At 45.9% G+C, this 22293-nt stretch overlaps 1 protein-coding gene across 3 annotated transcripts in view; it reads right to left on the bottom strand.

Moving 5' to 3' along the window:
- igf2bp3 (insulin-like growth factor 2 mRNA binding protein 3) overlaps positions 1-22293 on the bottom strand; it is a 40664-nt gene that overhangs the window by 5208 nt on the left and 13163 nt on the right. For all 3 annotated transcript variants that reach the window (XM_015357968.2, XM_015357969.2, XM_006636046.3), the window contains exons 5-11: positions 8332-8383; positions 8180-8243; positions 4664-4948; positions 3980-4114; positions 3648-3770; positions 3420-3555; positions 1884-2012 (exon numbers count right to left, since the gene is read on the bottom strand). In XM_015357968.2, coding sequence (XP_015213454.1) covers positions 1884-2012; positions 3420-3555; positions 3648-3770; positions 3980-4114; positions 4664-4948; positions 8180-8243; positions 8332-8383 — 924 coding nt within the window. The remainder of the gene's footprint in view (positions 1-1883; positions 2013-3419; positions 3556-3647; positions 3771-3979; positions 4115-4663; positions 4949-8179; positions 8244-8331; positions 8384-22293) is intronic.

The raw sequence follows: 22293 nt of genomic DNA, 5'->3' as shown, positions 1-22293 counted from the left end.
TCACTAATTGGAAAAAAAAGGGGATCTTTTAGGATGCCAGGCTGCTCAAACCCGGAGAGGAGTTTAGAAAGGACACAAGGGGGTAACACTCCAACAGTTACTCTGCCATTATTGGTAAATCAAGAGCTCAGCTTAGTGCATCATCCAAAGGATAGGACCTGCAAAAGCACAAGGCACCATACCGCATTGTTTGGAAAATCTGGTCCACAGACAAGAGCGCCACCTACTGGTCCTCCAAAACTACTTGCAGTAGCAACCTGGTTTTCCTGGAGATCTCCCATCCCAGGACTGACCGGGCCCAGCCTTGCTAAGCACCCGAGATCTGACCACATCAGGCTACAAGCTGGTAACACAGCTCACATACAAGGAAAGCCATTAAAAATGCAACAAAATGCCCAGACCAATCTTTCTGCATTTTAATGCCTCTGTATTTTCATGATTTAAACCAAAGAAATTGAAATCGAACAACCTTTAGTAAGGCAGACATGTAAAGCATGCCCATGGTCTAGAAGTGACCCAACTGTTCTATAATGTTCATGTCCACACAGGAAACCAGAATCTCATACCATGCATGCACTCCAAATTCACAGCAAAATGAGAAATATGCACCTGAATGACAAATCTCCTCAGTATCAAGTTGCTCTTGATGCGATATTGATGGGAATGCATGTACATTTATCTGCTTTCTGCCCTTAAACGCAAAAATCCAACTAGTTTATAGAACATATTTTCTAGAAACAAAAGTGGCTTATTTATAGAATTCCAAATATTCAGTAACAATTATCCTCGCCTCAGTCCTGGAGTAAGACTTTGCAGGTCAGCAGAGTGTGCGAGATGCAGAGAGCAGGGTTGTGTGGCAAGATCATCTGCAGATGAATAACAGAGACAACAACGCGTCTCCCCTGGGGCTCCATTTCACACAGTTTCACACTGTTTCTGCTGTGGCGCAGGCAAGGGAACGACTGCATGTTACCTTGCACCTCTTCACTGAAAATCACAAGGAACCTGTATTTCAATCTCGTCATGGAAGCGCCCAAGTACAGTGCAGGGTAGCAATTTCAAAGAATTGTCTAATTAACTGCACTGCCTATTTTAAGTGTATGTGAATTTGATATTTATTGTAATTAGAGCTTTAAAACTTTCATTCATCATTATTTCTCTCCTCCAGTATAACTGGAGGAGATTCCTCTCTCTCTCCCTAGAGGACTGTGCTGCTGCTGTGTTCTTGCTGCCCCCTCGCCAGCACACACCTGTTGGGCGCACAAGGACGAGGAGCCCTGCTGAGCCTGCAGTTGCTCTCCTGTCCTTCCTCCTCACTCGCGGACAGCAGGGGGCGAATAAAGGAGGATCTCTGCCGTACTGAGAGTGGCGATTCTCTGTGCTGCTCACACACCAGCTAAGACAGGTTCGCTTTGGATGTGCTTCAGGGAAACAGTTCTCAGCTTCTACCAACTCAAGGAGTCTCGCCTTTTCCAAAATCCTTGTCTCAAAACAACCGGTTTTGAAGCAGCTGTCTCCCCTGTTAACTGCCAGCTGTGGCTCTTTTTTAAAATGGCAAAGACTGGATCTTATAACAAAGGGGAACTTTTAAATCCACTAGCAGCTGTGGGAGGGAATGTGCTGTTTGGGGCGTGGTGGACAGGCTCTCTCGTGTCACCAGAAGTGGGATATTTACTCTCCTACTTCTGCCAGAATCCACCCATCAAGTGAAATGGAGAAGGTCACAGAATGGGAATCTAAAGCCGACTTGCGTAGAAGAAAATACCTGTAGAGAGATTCATGCAAGGGTGGGCGCCGGCTCGGAGGTGCCCGACCGCGATGCGGTGCGCGTCTCGAGACCCCGAAACCCCAGGAGGACGGGGGCCTGGCAGGACCGCACTCACCGAGATGGGATAAGCAGCGGCGCCAGCGGCAGGGGGGCCGGGCATCATCGGCGGAGTCATGGCGGGGTTGGAGGGAGGGAACAGGCCCAGGGCATTGAGATTCAGCCCCGGGATCAGGTTCGACTGCAGCTGCGAGGAAGGAGAGAGGCGCATCAGCAGGTAAACGGAAGGGTAGGGGAGAGCACACACACACAGCTCACAGCGCCCAGAGCCTCATACCGGGAGCTAGACGAAGGCTGTAGTGTGAAGAGCACAAACCACCTGTCGGTGCGAAAGGACTTAACAGCCCCCTGATGCAGCTGGGAGCCAGACCATTCAAACCCCTTAAAAAGTTCCTGAAAAAATCGACAGGGAGCCAGTGCAAGGAAGCTATAACCGATGTATGAACCCCCACGTTACTTAAGATCCGAGCAGCCGAGTTCAGAACATACCGCAGCTTCAGCTATTTGAACATACCAGCAAGCACTGCTTTGTCATACATCAAGCTAGGAAAACATGAAGACATGCCCAGGCGGTTCTGCATCAGACTGGCAGAGATGTAGGAGGATAGAAAACCTTTTAAAGAACATTTCAAAGGAATAAGACCTTCACTATATTGTGACCGTCATGCGCTTTAAGTGCAAGGCTGAGTTCAGAGGGGTTTTTGTCCTGAGTACTTGGCCCTGGCATCAGTCCAGTAGAGTGGATAAAGAAAAACAATGAACAGAAATGCAAAACTCTGATGTATCCATCTAAATACTGTAGCGAGACTTGATTCATGTCCAGGTTCATGTGAACCAACTGCGATGTCACTGGCAAAGACACGAACAGCGACGCCCAGAGAGAACGGAGAGATATTAAAAAGAATGGGACCGAGAACAGAGACCTGCAGGACACCAGGTGTCGCAAAATTGGATGAGGAGAGAGCAGTAACCGATTTGTTAGATTTAAAACCACCAAAAAATGCAGAAATACAAAAATTTGCTGCATGAGTTTTTGAACAACTAAACATTGTAGCAAGAGCCTAAACACTTTGAGTTCAGTCATTATAAGTTACCATTTTTGTCTCTGGGGCTGTTGCTCTTCAGCTCATCGTATTTTTAGCTGTGTGAGTGGTGTGACTATCAAAGGCAGCGCTGAGGCACAACAGGACAAAACTGAAAGCATAACTGACCAGCAGCACTAACGAGGGCTGGTTCCAGAGTGTGTGCACACAGCTCTCAGCTTGGAACTGAACAGCAACAGCCGCTTCTAGAGGCAAAAATGGTAACTTGTAATAACCAAACTCATAAGTGTGTAGACTCCTGCTTTTATAAACTGAGATAACCGCATGTTTAAGACTCAAGAGACCTTAATGGTTATTGATATTTTGCGCTTTTGTGTCTCACTGCAAGTTGTTGAACACTGCAGGACAGTGGGAGAGGTAATTTCCTCTGTTTGCGAAAGTGCTACTGCTTTTGGCACAAGACAGCTAAGGTACGTGTGTTTTTTCACAGCAAGAAAGCCCTCAGCAGCAGCGATGATGATGGACACAACTGAACTGCTCATCACACTTACATTCATGGCGGCGACATCATTTTCATAAGATTCTCGGATTTTTTTCATGACTTCTTCTTCAGCTTTGGCACAGGCCTCAATGGTGCCCTTGATGGTGATGGTTCTTTCTGGATTATAGAGCGTCAGGTCCTGCAATCTGGAGAAGGAGACAGGGTTTAGCATTTGTCCAAACCTGGGGTGGGGGGGAGGGGAGAGATGAGCCAAATGAAGGGACCAAGGACCACGCACGGAGAGATGGTGATCTTCGTGTCTGTGTCTTGCTCGATCTTCTTCAGATTCCTTCCTTCCTTCCCTATAAGGCGTCCGACAAAGTTGTTGTGCGCCAGTATCTTCAAAGGGATCTCTTCCGTACTGAAACAATAAAAAAAAAACATTGGACACTTATGCAGCAAGAAGTCAAGTACAAAGATGAGGTGGTCAAATTTGCAGAAAACTAAATTGCTTCAGTTATGCCATGTCGAGTCTTGAACTTTGAAACCCATACTGTTGGACAAAGCTGGGAAGGCAGGAGAGAGTAGGAGAAACAGAAGCACAATCTTTACAGATAGTGATGATCTTACAATTTGGTGTCCTGAGCTTCTTTCTGCATGATCTCCATGATGGTCTTGCAAGCAGCCGAACAGCCTTCTGGCGTGGAGTGAATGGTGATGGGCTTCTCCGCGGCTCCCGCGTTCTCTTTCCGGTGAATGTCAATCCTGGGACACAAGGAAAAGCAGCCTCACGGACATGAGCTACAGCCCCGCTCGTTGTCAGGAGAAACATGGACAAGGCACGGGTGATCTCCCAACTCCAATCACCATCTCGCACCCTGTTGCTCGCATGTTCTCCCTCTCAAGCTCACCATGGGCTTACTGCTCTTAGCCATCTTGCCCATTAGCAACCATCAGTCTCCACTTTGTGTCCAAACACTGTACAGAGATTGAGCTCCTCCCGTGTACATTTTGTCCCAGTGCACTTGTTGCTTTGCTCTTCCAGCCTGTGCTAGACTTACTGACAATTTATTTGACCTTCCATGATCGTTCCTTTGACTGAATGTAAGTCAATACAAGCCTTAGAAGATATTTACGCTGCACTGGACAGGGGCATCACCCCAAGCTAATATATACAGGGCTAGTTTTTTTAGATGAGAACTCCAAGAGTCAAGATATATTTATAGATCTTCTCAAGACAGACCAGTTAAACGGATGTAGGATGCTAAAAAAAAAAAACTCCAGGAATATGACTGGGAAAGGTCCCGGACTTACTTGGACTGTGTCTGTTTTGTAACGTTCCTGATCGTGGCTCCCTCTTTGCCTATTATAGCACCTACAAACTGCGTGGGCACCAGCATCCGCAGGGGCACGTCGGACTGCCTGGGGCGGGTACCTGCCCCGGGGGAGGCCTGGCGGGGTGGACCCCTGGTTCCGAACCCGCGCCGCCCGGCCAGGGGGTGTGATTGAGGAGGCTGCTGTGTGGCCATCTCATCGGGGATGTACGTCACCTTCAGAGCATAGTTCTCCAGCTGGTAGCCGTTCAGCTTCTCAATGGCTCTGAGCGCAGCAGGAGAGAGAAACCGAGTCAGTATGTAAAACAGCAGCAGCCTACACGAGCATAGCCAAAGCTATGACTGTTCAACGATCAGACAGATGTTTAGAAAAAAATGGAAGTTTAATTAATAGGAAAGATCAACATTCAAGCACTTAAAATGAACTGGCATCAATTTGGACAGGGGACCCTCAGGAGTGGAGGTCTGCACCTGTATGAGAAGTGCCAGCTAGTCCCCAGCTCAAGAACACCTGGGCAGTGGACCCAGGACTGACTAGAGCCACTCACTGGGTGATCAGTCTCGCTGAGCTCTACCTGGATGGACCTCGGCCGCTCGGAGCTCCAGCAGCACCTCCTTCATGACTGTGAAGATGCACATTTTAAACCCAGACATCTTGTGTACAGATCTCTCTCCCTACCCACACCCCCCCCTTACAACACTAATAATGCAGTCCTCTAGGGTGTGTGTAAGGCATGCGCGTGTGCACGCACACGGGGAACAAAACTGCAAAGAAACTTTACCACTCCTCTTCTGCAACTGTGAAAAACCCAAACGCTGCTTATCATGCTTGTATTTAACACTGCTGCTGAGGGAACTTCTCATAAAAGCCTGAACTGGAGTGCAAAACCATTGAGGCAGAAAAATTGTTTTTTTTACACAAGTGACTGTGTACAATGAAATTAGAAAGTTTAGGTTTCAAAAATGAACTATAATAGTGGCACCCAAACAACTAAATTGTGTTCCAAATTGCACAACAGCTCACACATGGCTGCAGTGAGCTTTCTGGACACTGGGAGGCAGCAGTTGCTTCATTGTATGACAAGCTGCTGTGCTACATCCACAAATATCTTCCTGGTGCCAATTTAACCACCAAATTCCATATCTTGAAAATGTAAATAATTTTGGTTTTAACGGATGACATTGTGCAAAGAGTAGCCGAAATCCTCTTGATAGTGTCCTACCCCCCCTTTGTGAAGAAGCACTAACGGAGATCCTGGGAACACGACCGCACACGCAGCACGCCATCGGCTCCGACCCGCGGGCGGCCTGGGAAGGTCGTCTCAGTGGCTGGAGGTGTGGACTGAGCTTGCGGCTGAGCCCGTCATTGCCACCCAGCAGCAGTAAGACTCCACAGATCACCTGTGTGTCTTCACCTGCTGGCCCAGAGTGCAACAGCCACGTCCACCCCGTCAGCTCAGACGCAACGGGCACACTGTCCAGATCAATGCTTTCCAGGCACTTGCTGAACCACTAACTCGCCAGTGAACTCTCGCAGTTCCACAGCCTCTTCACCTGAAGCACGAGCCCGACGACCGTGCTCAAACACTGTGCTCAAGTTCTTTTAATCCCCACGATGTAATGGATACGCACCCTTGAATACTCAACGTGCAAGCGTCTGCAGCCAGAGTTTGCAAGTCATCATACTGCCATGGGGAATGTGCACGTTTATTTTATGCATCTTACCTCATATCTCTATTTAATGTCTTTCCTTCCTGCCTGTGAATTAATAGCAGCTCTCTACCCGGCTACGGTCTCCTTTCAAGGATGCTCAGGGCAGAAGCTGTTGCAAAAATCAACTATCTAACACGCCATTGCCACCATGTTTTTAGGATGACCATGCCCAAGCGTGCACCTCGCCCGTTTCTGGTCATATAACACAGTTGTTCATTTGTGGTGACTTCCTAGACCTCTGAAGACTCCGGAATGAATCTTGACTGAAGCAAAGGGAACCCCGACATGAAACAGGGGATCTAAAAACATTTCCCCACATCAGGAAACGAAATCCTGTTCCTGTAGCAGAAATGAAGCTTTGAAATATGGAATTCTAAGAACACAGCCAAGTGACGTCAAATAGAGGATTTTCTTGCAATGATTCCTGAGGACACAAGTGGCCCTGCTAAGCCAGGTGCCTGGAAAACCCATCTGATTCGAAGTCAAATCAACCATCTTCATCTAGAGGGACTTAAATCGGACAAATATAAATCCACACACGCTGGAATTCCAAACACTGTCCATTACCGACGCATGACATCCTGCTCTTTCAGGAACATCAGTGCCACAGTAGCTCTCAAAATAGTTTCAAATCAAGCGACTCTGTAGCGGTAATGACCGAGTGATGGAAGACGCAGCACAGTCTCTCTCAGGAAGAAGTGGTGAAGAGTCCACATGCTGAGCTGGTGGCGAGTCTTTTCAACAGCACTTTCTGGCAGAGTAATAAATCTACAAGCCATATTCAATTTGAAGGAAAACCTCAAGGTAAAAAAAAATCTAATAGCAAAAATGCGGACAAATCTGATTTTCCAGAATCCTGGACATTAACCACTTTAAAATTTTACTCTCCAGTAAAGGTGAGGGGGATGCAGGGTGGTATCTTTCTAAAGAGGAGACAAAACTTTCGCAACTTTGCCAAACCAGGATTATGAACAGAACATTGATGACATTCAGTTTGCAAGCACAGATGCAGGAGATGCTTCCAGGTTTGCGAAGAAGCCAAACAAAAGCTGGACAACTCCGCAGGGTGGGAATAAACCGTTACCACACTTTCAGCTGCAGAACTGCTAAGATAAAGCAGTGATCACTGGGGAAAACTTCCCGTACTCGGATCATTACAAAACTCAATTCGGAAATTAAGTTTAGAATTTATCAGTCACCATACCCACAGTATCAGTGTCAGTAATTAAAACGCCAATAACGATATACATTCATCCAACTTTCTATTGGAACAAAACTGTCTCGCCAAGCTCTGGGCAACAGTATGCAACATTCTCCAACAAAATTAATGTGTGAACCCAGAGAGGTCTCCATCTCAGGTCCTGAACAGCCCCACTCCAGCACATTTTACAGACCAGCCTTCAAAAATCAGATTTCTAAAGGCCTGGAACAACTTAAATATCAATTAAACAGGAGGTGTGTGCAATTCACTAATCTAAAGATCACATGGAACAAAATAACTTCCAGCCCTCCAGGAGCAGATCTGCCTTCACGGGAATGTTACTTGCAAGTCACTGCTGCTGACCCTTAAAACAGGGGATCGGGGCTGACCTGTCAACTGGACCAGTCAGACACCCCCGTACCAACCAAATGTTTTCGTGCTCACAGCAAGAAGGAGCTCGACGGATCTTCGATTTTTTCCCCCTCCCCCCCAAAAAGGCTGTTCCGTGGCCGAGCTCTCCAGGACCCCACCGGCCAGAGACCCTCCCGCCGGTCTTGGACAGGAAGCCCTCCATGTACTCACTGTCTGGCCTGCTCCTTGGCTCCGTACTTAACATTGACGACGGCGGTCTCCGTCTCGGTGTTCACTGCGGGGAAAAAGATACACCATTGGAGAGGGCCCTCCTCTGCGCTGCGGAGCGCGTTCAAATCAGATGAAGCTCGAAACGAACGTACCTTGTTCACAACTTTCGACAGAGCCGTACTGAGCTAACAAGCTGTCCAATACCTGCGGGGAGGAGAAAGGACAAGGTCAGAACGTATGAAATCCAGGAAGAAATTTCAGACCTACAACGAACATTGTGCAAGATTTCGCAAGCCCCAGGTCTGCCTGAAGAACAGCACCTGCATTATTCCAGCGTCAACTAACTAAGAGCCCAACATCGCTTCCCTCTCCCCACAGAGGTACAGCCCTGTCCAGGGGTGGACAGCAGGGCCACGCTGAGCCACCAGCGAGGGAAACGCGCGGCTCCCGGGAGCACCTGTAGGCTCAGCAGCCCACACCGACACAAGCGCCAGTGAGCTCCGGGGCTGGGCGTCTGCACCCCTTCAGGTGGCACAGCAGGCTTGTCAGTTAAATCAGAGTCCTGCCGAGGCAGAAAAGCTTTTCTGAACACCACAAAGAAAATGGCCTACAGCTTGAAATAATGGGCTCTCGGGGTCCACACTCCTCAAGAAAACGGGGCCTCCGCGTTCATGGGGAAGACTTCTTCCTCTTCTCTGAAATCATTGGGGAAGTTTGGTTTTGGGTCAAGACCACAAGTCTGATACAAGGAGGGCAGAACTAATCTCCATCAAAGGATTTCAACTGAACAAATTTCTCACTCAGGGTTATGAAACCAGAAACCCCAAATTAGTTTATTTTTACCATAAACAATTTCAGTGGTCTTGAAATAGATGCTTTTTCCTTTTACCAGTCTACAGTGTGCACGTCATGGAACGTGTCACACGTGTGATGCTGCCAGAAGCCTGGTCTGGCCTTGCCTGTGGTGGACAGGGCTTTCCATATTTAACAGCCTGTCCACGGATAAATCTTCAAGCTCTGGAGAAAAGGGTTAAGCTCAGCGGAGAGGGTGCAAACTGAACAGGATTCTTTGCATGTCTGTGGACTGGATTCATGTTTTGCAGAACAGGTGGCTCACAAATCCAACAGATCCTTTGGGAAGCAATCCAGCATTTATAATTCCCAAAAGCTTCCGTCTGCTGCCAAGTGTAGAAGTCCGTACAAGAGCAAGAATATTTCAGGAGAAAAACTGCCTGGAACACCTAGCACACAAAGCAAGTGCTCTAGGGCTGGCCTCAGCTCTTCACGACAAGTAAATTCATTTTGTACAAATATGGAAAACCGAGCTTAGTGGGTCATTCTGAATCTGCGATGGAAACATCCGCTCTGAGCGCAGTCAGGCTCTTACAAAAACAGCACTTCCATATGAAGATGCACCAGTGTTCAGATGGAATTTTAGACGGGAAATGAACTCAATGTTCAAGCCTTTCCGAGACGTCCAGCGATCGAAGTACGGCCGAAAGAGGTGAAACGAAGTCGATAAGAGTCAGGGAGGAAAATAAAACCAGAAGAGAGAGCAGCCGTGTAGGACCAGGAGTGAATCAAAGCAACCCAAACAGATCTACTGCAAGCCCTTCATCCAATCAGAGGTCATGTTAGTGCCAGTGAGCAAGAGCACCGAGGAACAAGAGTTCCTTCACCACACTTAAACCAAGTTCTGCCCTGTACAACGCAGGTCTCTAACAAGAGGTGCTGCACAATGAAACTCCTTCTTAAACACACTAAGAATACAGCCCATTGCAGACAGACTTGACTTCGCAGCCCTCATCCACACTGCTGTGCACCTGCTGCTGCTATGTTTCACAGAAAGGACGGGCCGACCGTGATGCACTGTGCTGGGTTTGTGGAAGATGTGAACGTGTTGCATTTAGACCAGAAAAAGTGCCCATTTGGACTTGACTACAAAACCTTGTCCACTTCTGCGATGGCTGCAAACCTCACATGGGACCGGATGTGTTTCTTGAGCTCCATGCAAGCCCCCTTTGAGCAGTGACGGGAATTGTTACACAGTAGAAGATTTCTCCCTCAGCCACTGAACCCCAGCTTCGTCACCACTGGCCTCCCAGCAACAGCACTCCCCCGTTTCCTCCTCGCTCAGCAGCTCTGATAAGGACATCTTGAACGAGACAGTGTTCAGGTGGAATATGATTCTTGATTTAATTTTATCAACTCCACAACTGTGACTTCTTATACAGCTTAAGCTGCGAGTTGCTTGAAAAGCTCTTTGGTCTTCATGGTTGAATCTTTGCATGATATTTTGACGGATGCATTTCCTGTTCACAAAGTTGCTTCCTTTTTATTTATCAGAATCCCCAAAAGCTGTTAAAAAATGACAGTCGTATTCATTCTGAATCACGCAAACCACTCTTACTGCACAGACAGACCTGCCTAACTGAGGGGCTGCTTAAGATAATTATATACACCTACATTTATGTGCCAAAACAAAGGGTGTGAATACATAAATAAAATGGTGAGCTCATGATTGTATCTTGTCCTTTTATTTATTCGTTTTTTTTGTGTTGAACCTGTGGAGCGAATGTATTTGTATATGTATATAAACAGCCACCTGATAGTAAAGCTTGCAGTCATCACAAAGCAACAACGTGAGACCTGTGCCAGGGCCAGGTGGCTTTTGGAATGGCTACTGGCACCTTGAAAGCAGTACGTTGGGGGAAAAAAAGCAGTTCTAGCTCTAGAAGGGATCCAGGTGGGGCTGCACAGTGGTGGTGGTGGAGGGGAGTCCCCATTACCTGTAAAGCACTTTGAGTAGAGCGCTATATAAGTGTAAGCAATTATCTACCTCTGTATGGCAGCTGTAGTCCCTGGCCAAGGCTTCTAGCATCATGGTCTGTGCTGTACAACACTCTGCCCCCTTGGTCAAAAAAACAAGGCCATCCTGAATCAAGGCAGAGGCTGAAGATCACAAGAACGTTTCATTTTTTAACAGCTTTCAGGGATCCCAGATAAACCTAAAGGAAGCAACTTTGTAAACAGGAAATGCCGACACCGAAGATGCTAATCGGGTGAAAATTCTTGTTTACCCTCATTTTTCCCCTCCACTACAGGCACAATTCCCAAAGTAAACTGGCTGGTGGATTCTGTGCGCCAGAAAAGAATGGTTTCATACAAGTAAAAACATACCCATGGCAATGGCGCTACCGGTTTTAGTTTGGATCACTGCTAGCTCTGGTGGGCTTATTGTGGATCACTGAAGAAATCAATCAGGAGAGCAGCTCACTTTAATCCCCGTCTTCCTTCAAGACTTTGATCAGCAGGACCACTGCAGTGAGACGGCAGCGAAGCTCAACCCGCTCGGACGGATGAAAGCCATGGGCGAAAAATGCAAGCGAGCAACTTCCCATGCCAATTCCAGATTTCTACACGCTGCAAAATGCAAGAACTCAGGCATTTGTTCACTTCCTACGCACCTTCGAAAACATTTGACAGGCTTTTATTTGGGGTGCCAGGCAAACCAGACCACCCTTTGGCAACATGAGGCACGACGACAGCTGTGCGCTCCATACTACTCAAACACTCAGGCATGTTCAGTGCAACTTACAAATGTGCAGAATGACATCATACACATCACCAAACGGGCTTCAGAAACTCTTGAGTCTTAACCTTTAATGTGTTCCAGGATTCCAAAGAAACAGATTCCCTATGTAGTTACCAAACACATGCACAATGAATAACGGTCAAAATAGGTGTCCTACCATACAGACTCAAAATACAACCAGGCCATCTCTTGAACCAGTTCCCCATACATGAGCCACACTCTCCGCTGCAGCAAACAAGGGTGTGAATAGATCAGCGATATGAACACTTAGTTTTAACAAAACTCACTTAATCTATTTCGATATGCTTAGTTGAGACCAAAAACAAGCAATGACCAAATGTTGCATTTCCAGAAATATCTTCCTTACAAAGAAGAAAAGTTACACTTTCACTATCCAGATTAGAAAAAACATTTTATTAACACATGATCCCTGTGAAGGCCGAAGTCTAACATGGACGTTAATATCTTTTAATACTGCTACTGCAATACTGCAGGTTTTTTGCTCAAATTTCAGGTGCTATCAAACTCCATTTTCAGCTTTTTACCATTTAAAGACTCAGGTGCTATAGGTTTGATTTTCTAGTAGACATTTTAAATACTTAGTACTGACTCTAGACGTGCAGGATACAAGCACAAATAATGAAACATGCCAGACGTCAGAGCTGCCTTCTGCATTGGACACTCCCTCAGCAATCAAGGAGCAAAGCGACACTGAACCTGGAAAACCTCTTCGCAAATTAACAGGTCTTTGTTAAAAAAAAAAGTTGACTGCCATTTGCCCATAAATAAATAATAAAAAAAAAATACCAGGCTGTCACTAAGATTCAAACTCAGACCTGCTGGATAAACTCTGAAAAACTAGAATCAGATTCCACAAGAGGCCATGGGCCTGCCCAAGACCAGAGGCTTCGCTTCCACGCAGACGGACAGGAGAGCCGGCCGGGCCTCGAGCGTTTGTTAGCTGGGAACAGGAAGCCTTTCCACAGAGGTGCCGGATACCGTGAAAGCCAAGCCTCGGAATGCTGCCTTCTGCTCCGCCACTTGGCACGTCCTGGCGTGTCCACTTACAGCACGCGGGCGAGGAGACGGCGGTCACGAGAGAAATCCTATACCACGCGGATTTACGCAGCTTCCAACGGCATCTGTGCAGATTCGCATCGCGCACAGAAAATAATGGCTTTTTTGTATGAACTATACATGGAACCGAGACCTACACAAAGAATAGCCTTTCAGTCCCATGGCAGAGTTACTGTTGCCAGCTATATAGAGGATTTGCAGACATGCACAGCTTTACTATCAAGTCAAACTCCCTTAAACAGGCTTGCAACTCCTGTTCACGTAGATACTTAACAGGACACGAACCAGATAAAGACCCTGTTAATGACTGCTCACACAAAATTAACAAGAGTATTAGTAGTAATTAGCAAGAGTATTTTGAAGTCATATATAGCACACAACCTGGAATGCTCTTTTCTGACGTAACTCTTAGCAACAATTGCATCGCCACTCTGAAACGAATTTGATTCAGTCGTTGAATATACTATCAGCTATATCAACATGTTGATTATTCTCTTGTACCAATCATTACCCAGCATACATCTTCCTTTGAACTACTGTGCCAGAACTAAATTCATCATATACACGCTGTGGACTCATATGGTCCATATTAGGAGAAATCTCCAACAGCTAGCAGTAACAGGCAGCTCAGGACGATCACAAACTCTTCTTCCCAAATTACGGGCTAAAACACAGGCTAAAAAACGTACAGTGTGAAATTTGGGGGACTTTTTTTTTTAAAAAAAGACTGCACGTGCTCTTAAAATATCTGAGGTAGAAAAATTATTTTAAAAAACCTGCTGCTTTCCAGTGCTTCAGATAGAATTCTTACCTATTAATAATTCTTATTTTTGAGTTACAAGTATGCGTATCTTAGTTTTCTCTCATTTTCAGGTCAAACGGTCAATCGGACACCAAGAAAAAGGTTACAGATGAGAGTAGAGGAGACCATGTGCTCCATCTAGCTTGTCCGGTTGCTAATTAACCTGGACGGCACATCACTGGTTTCCTTTACTTCCAAACCCGACGCACAAGACCCACCGAGAGGCAGCGCTGATGACCGGCTATGCTGTCCAGAAACAGTAACACAGCTGCTGGGATTCGCTCTCCAGTGGGAAGAGCTCCTCACACACCCGGGATCGGGAGACGTGAGGAGGGCTGAAGTGTCAATGTCGCAATAGGTTTTGAGACTCTTGGTCGGGGAAATCAAGTGTCATACAAGACCAGAATATTAGCACCCCAGTTCCTGTGAATTAATATTGACCACCAACGAAATGGGAACTGTTGAAGCCAGTGGACTCCATACTCGACTAGACTAGAGATTTCTGCACTCAGACACGTGGTTGATGTAGTGCGTTAATATTAGGTAGTGAAGCTCTTCCCAACGTTATTTTTTTTAATCCAATGAACAAGTTACTGGAACAGGACTACAGGGTTACTGAGCCCACGAGGGGAAACAGTTTGATCGGCAGGTGCCGGGGAGGGAAGCATGCCATTCACGTGGGTCAACCCAGCCACCCTGCTGCTGATCTGCAGTCCGGTAACCGTGAACTGGGTCTGCACTGCGGAACGAGGTGGTCGCACACTCAGGGCTCTTCCGCTGTGGCTGGAGCATGCTTCTGCAAGAGGTGTCTCTTCAAATGTCAGTCACAACGCAGCATCCTGAGCTCGGAAGAGACTGATGGAAGTAGATGACAGCAGGCACTATGATGCACCAAGTTTGAATTAATTGAACACTTTAATTACATGATTAAGATACCTGAAAGCCTAAATAAAAGTAAGTGTGCTTTTATGATGTTAATTAAAAAAACTAAACATTAAACTGTATTACTTGGTTATGCTCATTTTAAATTTGTTTTGCAAAAGTATTCATTTTAGTCTAAATTAAGTTTATCTCTACTTTGTCCTTGACTGGCATCTGTGATAAATACTTGAATTTTTCCCCAGTATATTCATTCATTATTCTAGGAAGGATTTCCTTAGAATTAAATCTCTTTCTAGAATCGCTTTCTAAAAGTTCCACACTAAACTGTGCTCATGTTCCTCCCCAAGACGACAAATGCTCATGAGCATAATAAACCAATTTATGCAACAGCCATTAAATTGAGTGTCAGTTCATCTGCTACAAAAAGTGTCACTTTCCTAAAATCTGGTAAGTTTGTAACGGTTATAATCGACGTTCGTTGGTATTGGCGAGACCAGAGGCAGAATTAAGCGAAACGTACAGGACAGAGCTCAGGAAGGGCCACTGCTGCACAGGAACCAGAGACATCCGTCTGGTCAGACGGCAGAGAAGCGGCTCAGCTAGCCGTCCATACTGAATATCAATCCCACCTGCAGGCGCCAGGTCTTCATGATGCTCCCGAATCTCTTTTTGCAGCACAAGCTGCAATAACCCCCCCCCCCAACGGCAACATCTCATTACCATTTTACAGAGCCTTAAGGACCCCCTGTCATAGGGAAACTCTCCTGGCCAGGGCTAACGTCAGGGGGCAGTGCTCCGAGCTCTCACCGCAGGGGGAACACGGCTCCTGCCAGCTCAGTCACGTGCACAAGGATGCCAGGATACAGGGTCTTTCTACAGTCAAGTTGCAAACGGGGCTACCCACAGCAGTCACTGTGACCCTCACAGGGCATTTATTACCATATTCATGTGCCTCGCTGATCTTTTGAACAGAACTACATCAGAGTAGTTGACAAATGAACTTCAGCGTTCTTAATAGCACAGTCCCATTTGCTACAGACTGTATAAGAGCATCTCAGCTGTAAAGATTCTTCACCACCACTCCTCTTAAACCAAGTGGCACAATTAAAGGTCTTAAACCTCTTCATCGCAGTATGAGAAGCTCCGATAAATAAACTGACACAAAATCAATTCATAACGCAAACATGCAAAGAGGAATGAATACATTGTTCAGAACATTAATTTGCTGTTTTGATCTCATACAGTTTAATCATTGAAGGACCGTGGAAAGTTGGTCCAACTATCCTGGAACACTTTGTATAAGTCATCTGGGTGGTTCGGCTGCTGTTTTAACTCTCTCAGCACCCATCCAAAACCCATTTGCCCATGATATTAATGGGAACTTTGCAATGTCACACAGGTGTGGGAATGTATATTGATCCCACCCCATGCTTGTAATGCAGTGGTTATACAGACTGCTGTAATGCTCTGCAGTCTGCCTTCCGGAAAACAGCTGGAACTCGGAATCTGCAAAGGGTACTTTTCCACCCTTTTCTCCAGGTTTGAATATCAGACCATTTCTTTTTAGTATTTTGTTTCCTCTCTTAAGAACTCTCATTCAGACCATTCTATAATTCCTCCCATAAGATGCAAGACCACTAAGAACCCAGATCTCAATCAGGGGGAAAACAGTGGCCCTAATAAAGATCTATGTGGGACACCACTAGTTACAGCACCCCAGCTTGAGCATTCACCTCTTGCCTGTCCAGCCTGTCCTCACTACGTTGTGGTTACATTTCTGAAAACGCTGAAGAACATCGAACTGGAGGGGAATTTTCGTGACCTACTTTGTGCAACGCTTGCAGCATGATCACCACTGTCACCCTGCCCTGCACTTCTCACTGAAAGCAGGTTTGTTATTTTACAGCTAAGCAAAAGTAAGTTCTCCCCAAAATAAAGCAAAAGACCTCCAGCAACGTGAACACTGAGCAGAGCAGAACTAGCCCAGTAACCAATTCATGCTTCATCACAATGATATGGCTTCCCTACATCTGCCTGACAAAAACTGACACCAACGCAGCTGTGTACAATAGAATATAAGCGAGTTTCACAAGTTCATAGTCTTGTGAACCACAGTGCCACAGACGTTCAACAGGGCAAAATCTTTCCCAACTAAATCAACAAACGGGCAGAGAGGTTGGTACAGGAGATTCCTGCAGTTTGTTTGGCCTATTTACCTAAGCTTAATCCTAGCAAATCAAATGCCGTATGAAATTCAAAAGACTATCATGTGCTCAGATTGTGCCCACTGCCATTTTTGCTTATTTAAAGAACAGTAACAAGTTAAGCAAGAGTTTCCTTTTTTAAAACCATGCAGATTATCCCTGAGGATCTTACTGAAATACCAATGAGCCTCTAAATTACAAGTTAACATGTCCACAACCTCACATGCAAGAGAAGACTTACTAGTTTAGAATTACTTGGTTCGGCTTTGTGATGCTTTTTATGGATCAGTGTGACATTAGCAATTTTCCACTCATTGTGTTACTCCAGCACTGAGCAATGCGAGTCTATAACGGATACTGCTTGTTTCCTGAAGTACAACTGGTAGAAAACCATCAGTCACTGAATATTTGTTCTTAACTGCTTCCAGTCTCCCTCCACATTCACTTCACACCACTATGAAATAAGGGGAAAAAAATCGCAGAAATAAATTAAATTGTTTTTGTTTCCATGAAAGTGTAAAAATTACGATTTGAGCAAGCAATTAAGTAGCTGGGTTTTTACCTTTTGGCGACAGGAATATTCGTCATTCGCATCTCTATCTTACTAATATTTTACCACCTGTAATTTCTGCCTCACTCAATTAGAATTATTCTATTAAATATAGAACCTGCAGGCCTTCAGCCTGAAGAATTATATTAATTTCCTCCTGGCAAACATCTGACTGAAACTAATTTAATATCAGCCATTTCTCTTTCAGCATCTTCTAAAGGGTCACCAGCAGCTTGCAGTTCATCTGCCATTGACTAATCTGCAAGAAGCTTTGAAAAGCTGCATTTAAACACCTTATGAATGCTTCACTTAATTCAGTCCCAGAAAGATTTATCCTGACCACCGCTTAATCATTTTCTTTTGAAAGTGCTCTCGGGATGCACCGAGAGGGTGAGGGGGACACGCAACCGACAGTCAAAGATTTGCAACCTGCCCCAGGGCTCAACGGGGCAAACGCTGGGCAGGGTGGGAGGAGGAGACAAGCCTGCCAGTCCAACGTGCAGGGCGAGAGCAATGCTGCCAGCCAGCGGGTTTTACTGGAGCAGCAGAAACAGCTGCTGCCGTAACAGAGCCACCCTTTCAAACAAGCAGCACGAGGAGTCTAAACCAAAGCCGAATTCACAGACGGCACAACCGCGAAGACTTCACGGGCAAGCCCGAAGGCATGCCTTCCAGCTCCAGGGGGCAGTCAGAGCTGAGCACCAGGGCAAGAGGAGTGTGCACGCCCCTGGCCCACACGAGGACATCTTCACGTTGTTGCCTTTCAAAGCTGCAAGCAGGAGGAGTCATGTAGTTAACAAGGTTAAGAACTATTCTATGCAAATGAACGCGCTAGTCGGGAAGCTAGTATCGGTAACCTATGGTGCACAAGCAATGACCAAGCCGACTCCAGTTTCCCCCATTTGTCATTCACCAACAGGCACCTCATCTGGTTAGGACACCAGTTACTAATTCTACTTGTGCAGAACAGAATAAACTGTTTCTCGAACTGTGAGCCGGTGGTGTTCCTGTACACGAGGCCTTGTGGCACAGCAACACTCTCGCCGAGTCACACAAGCGAAGTCCCACACATGAGACCAGACATGCCACAAAGACTGAACCGTGTGAATCAGCTGTGAAAGGCAAGACTGGGGAGAACCGCGGGAATGAAGAGCACAGTGAAATCTCACATTGACACTCCATCTCCGAGTACAGCAAGTGCAGAACAAGCAACTGCAACATTTGCCATCTGTGGTCCACAGGCTGTTAGGAAACGAAGCCACTGCTGGCCTCCTGCACGGGCGAGCCCAGTGACCTCGAGGTGAGCCGTGGCCCAGTGTCCCTCACACGCCTGCATCTGGAACATCTGGGCGCACGGGCCTTTGGAAACGACTGCAAAATGACCTTCGTCTACAATCGAGGCAAGCTGCGATTGGCTTCCGAAGTCCTGGCTTCTGAAGAGAAACGCTTCAATACCCAAACAGCTCTATGTCAGGGTCTCCTTTATCAAACCAATATCTCCAGCCAACAAACACCAACACCTCCGTACAGGGTGGCTGCCCATCACACAGCTTCACTGATCACGCTGAAATACAGACCAGCTCATTTTTCCTTCATATTAAACAGTTAGAATACGATAACTATATAATTTAATGACTATACTGATAGTATGTGCTAGCCAAGTAGCTCAGGATCTTTCTCATCTGTCAAAATGAGCCCTCAGAGAAATGGCTGGGTGGACCCCTACCTTACCAGTCCCCTTGACCACCTCTTGAGCCTCGTTCCTTCCTGGGCTTGTGCAGCTGTAATACTAAACACAACTGAGCCTCCACCACAGGTATGCGTCTCCCATTGTCTTGTTAACATAGAATTTACATAACCTGCTGTTCAATAAACTCTCTTACCTGGACGCCGTTACTCTTCAATTTATTGATTTTCCTGATCGACTGATTAAGCCAACTGGGCCCCTGATTAAGCCTCTTCTATGACATATGAACTAGAACGTTACCGGTGTCTCTCAGCGATTATACCACTTGACCTGGCAGAGCAACTTTCATTCCTCCGATTCTACAACGGAGCAGTTTACCCTGAAGGGGGTAACCTAAACCAGGTTTACTCTTTAGTCATTTCTGGACTTACCAGTTATTAATGGGCAGAGGTTTGACCACATCTGCACATTAAGTCTTTTCTATGAAGTTTTCATTTTTCCTCTCTCAAATAAGGCTTCCTGAATTCAGAAGCAAAACCTTTCAGGTCCACATTAAAAGAATGTCTCATTACCACCTCTTACAGACACATGTATGGCCCTAAGTACACTGGAGAAAATCTTCAAAACATGTATTCTAGCTTTGAAACTGAAGATGGATCAAAATTCAAGAAGGCTTTTTGACAAAACTGTGCGACAGCCTTCTCCAATACCTCAGAACAGGATTTTGAAGAAACAACTATGAAACCAGCAAATAAAAAGCTATGTAGGTACACACCAGTAATGTTTAGATATTTTTAAAGTATCAGCTCCTCATCTGTGATCTGCAACAAGTGTTGCTGCCTTTCAAGACATCTAACTCCCAAATAGGTGGTCAGTTTCTTACTTCATTCGCAACCTTTAATTTTTTAAACAAACAACAAAACTTGAATTGAAATGTTTCATGGCAACTTAATTACTCATTTATATTTAGCATAATGGAGGTTGACCATGACAAGTCTACTCTGAAAACCCAAACTGGCTTGAAAGTGAACCCAACATTGAATGTTCAAGTAATTAAAAAAATATCCATTTAGTAAAACTTGAAGCAACTAAAAAATAAAATTCTCTTGCCTTTGCTCAAAGCAGTTTGAAACAGAAAAGAGACTGAAGTGAAGTTAGTTTTCTTAATGAGGAATGTCAGTGCTCCTACTTCATCCACATGAATCCAGACAAAGTGTTGCAGCTCTCTGCACTGCCCCAGCACTCCAGGAGCGTGGCATGAGACTGGAGACCAGGGCCTTGTCGTTCCACAGCCAGCTGCCACTGACGAAAAGATTTGTGTGTCCAGGATATGTTTGCCTACCATGCATGTTCAGCAGCTCACAAAATGGATTTTGAGTTTCCCTTCCTTAGCGCAGATAAAGAGGGCAGGTCTGTAGCAAATCCAGTACAGACTGTTCCCGTTCCATTGTCGACACTCGAGTCACATGGCCAAACCCAGATACGCACAAAGTGCAAGCCTGAGCTGTTAGCCTTGTGTTGCTTCATTTCCTTTTCCTCGCTGAAGATCTGCTCATCTGCTGGAATCTTCTAAAACAGCTGACAACCAAGTGCTTTGGCCAAATTAACACCACTTCAGGACCATTTTGAGAGTATTGGTATTGTTTTGTCAAGACCATGATAAAATATTGACTTTTTTTAAATTTATGACAAATGCTCTAACACATACAATCAACCAAAACTTATAAATGAAGATTTCTCCTCCCCCCAATATTCTTGTATTCAAGATCGAGCTCTAACCCACACCCGGATCCAGTACCTGGACCTTAAAGACATCAATTCCGAGGACAGGAAAATGTTTTGCTTGAAAAACTACAAATGTCTCATAAAAGAGGACTCGTGTACCACAGAAACCCCTCAGGAACCAGGGTTGGACAGGCAGCTCTAATGGATTTACTTTTATTGCATTTATTTTTAACATGTGCTGGAAAGACCTGATAGCCAAAAGAATGTGATGCAAAGTTGCATTAACTAAAAACTAGAATTTACTTCCGCCAGAACCTAAAAGGAAGGTGGGTGATTTCATAACGCACTGTACAGAGGGTCACTCCCTTCCAATCCCCCGTCGAGGAAAGTCCAAACCTCAGCTCTAACCCTCAGAGGGCTGACGTTGAATGCTTTACTCAAGTGATAACAAATTAATGCGCACATAAAACATGCACGAGAGTGGAAAAATCTGCCAAGCGTATCGATACACAACGAACTTAGCTCACCCTTTCGTAACAGTGCTACAATAAACAGTAGTAAGACATCTGAAGAGACAGCTGTTCCAGAACTCCCCACATCTCCCTCCACATGCTGCCCAACGCTATACTCCTATTAATCCACATCATAGGAGCCACAGATCTCAGCGTTCCGACTCAGAGGCGCAGAACTGCAGAGGAACCAGGAAATGAGACCAAGAAGTCACTAGCCCACTGCCACTACCAGCTGATCGTCACCAACCAGCACCTGAAACCTACAAACACCAATTCGGATGAAGATGTATCCATTCCAATGAGCAACATGTTCTCCCAGGTCACAGGAATGACTGCTGGCTCAGAGAAGGGCAGCTTGAACTTATCTAACGGACCAGCATGAGCAACAGCAAGAAACCTGAAGAAATGAAGGTGTTTGGACACACAGAGGGAAGGGGAACTTCACAGCAGTTTTTGAAAACGGTGAAATGCACGATTATGGTACCCCCTCCCGTAGCAGAAAAGACATTTCATTGCCAGGAACTACTGCTGCTGCACACTGTATTGTTGTGCATTTGATACATAAACTGTGATCAATTGATCCAGAGCAAAATGTTATACAATTCCTTGTTTTGAATGGGGTAGCAGAGATGCACACACAAAACAGAAATTAAGTTCACATTTACAAGCTTTGTGTATTTAGCATAAGTTACGAAAGTCGGTTGCCAAATAAATTTCTATTCCTCTCCAAAGATAAAAATGCTCGTTTTAGGGAGCGTTTCATGAGGATGATTCCTCTGCGCTACCATGGAACAGAGCCCCGTATTTCAGAGACCGCACAGCTGAGGAACATTTGAACAGCACTGCCAACAGATAACATCTCTGGTTAGGATTTCCTCCAGCTTGGGAAACTAATCGAAGCTACACAACAAAACGGCTTCTGACTTGACCACCCAGAGAAAACTCCGGTCAATACCGGTCTCTCTGATCTCCGGGGCGGAGTGGCGCTGCCCCAGGAGCGCCGTCGGAGCCGCCACACCGCTCCCAGCGGATACTCCTCACCTCCCGCCAGGCAGGACCGCTGCACCGGAGCGCAGCAGC

This window comes from Lepisosteus oculatus, chromosome 10 (assembly GCF_040954835.1).
Source record: "Lepisosteus oculatus isolate fLepOcu1 chromosome 10, fLepOcu1.hap2, whole genome shotgun sequence".
Lineage (NCBI taxonomy): Eukaryota > Metazoa > Chordata > Actinopteri > Semionotiformes > Lepisosteidae > Lepisosteus > Lepisosteus oculatus.
Note: the sequence above shows the minus strand (reverse complement) of the source record. Positions and strands in the feature narration are given on the sequence as shown.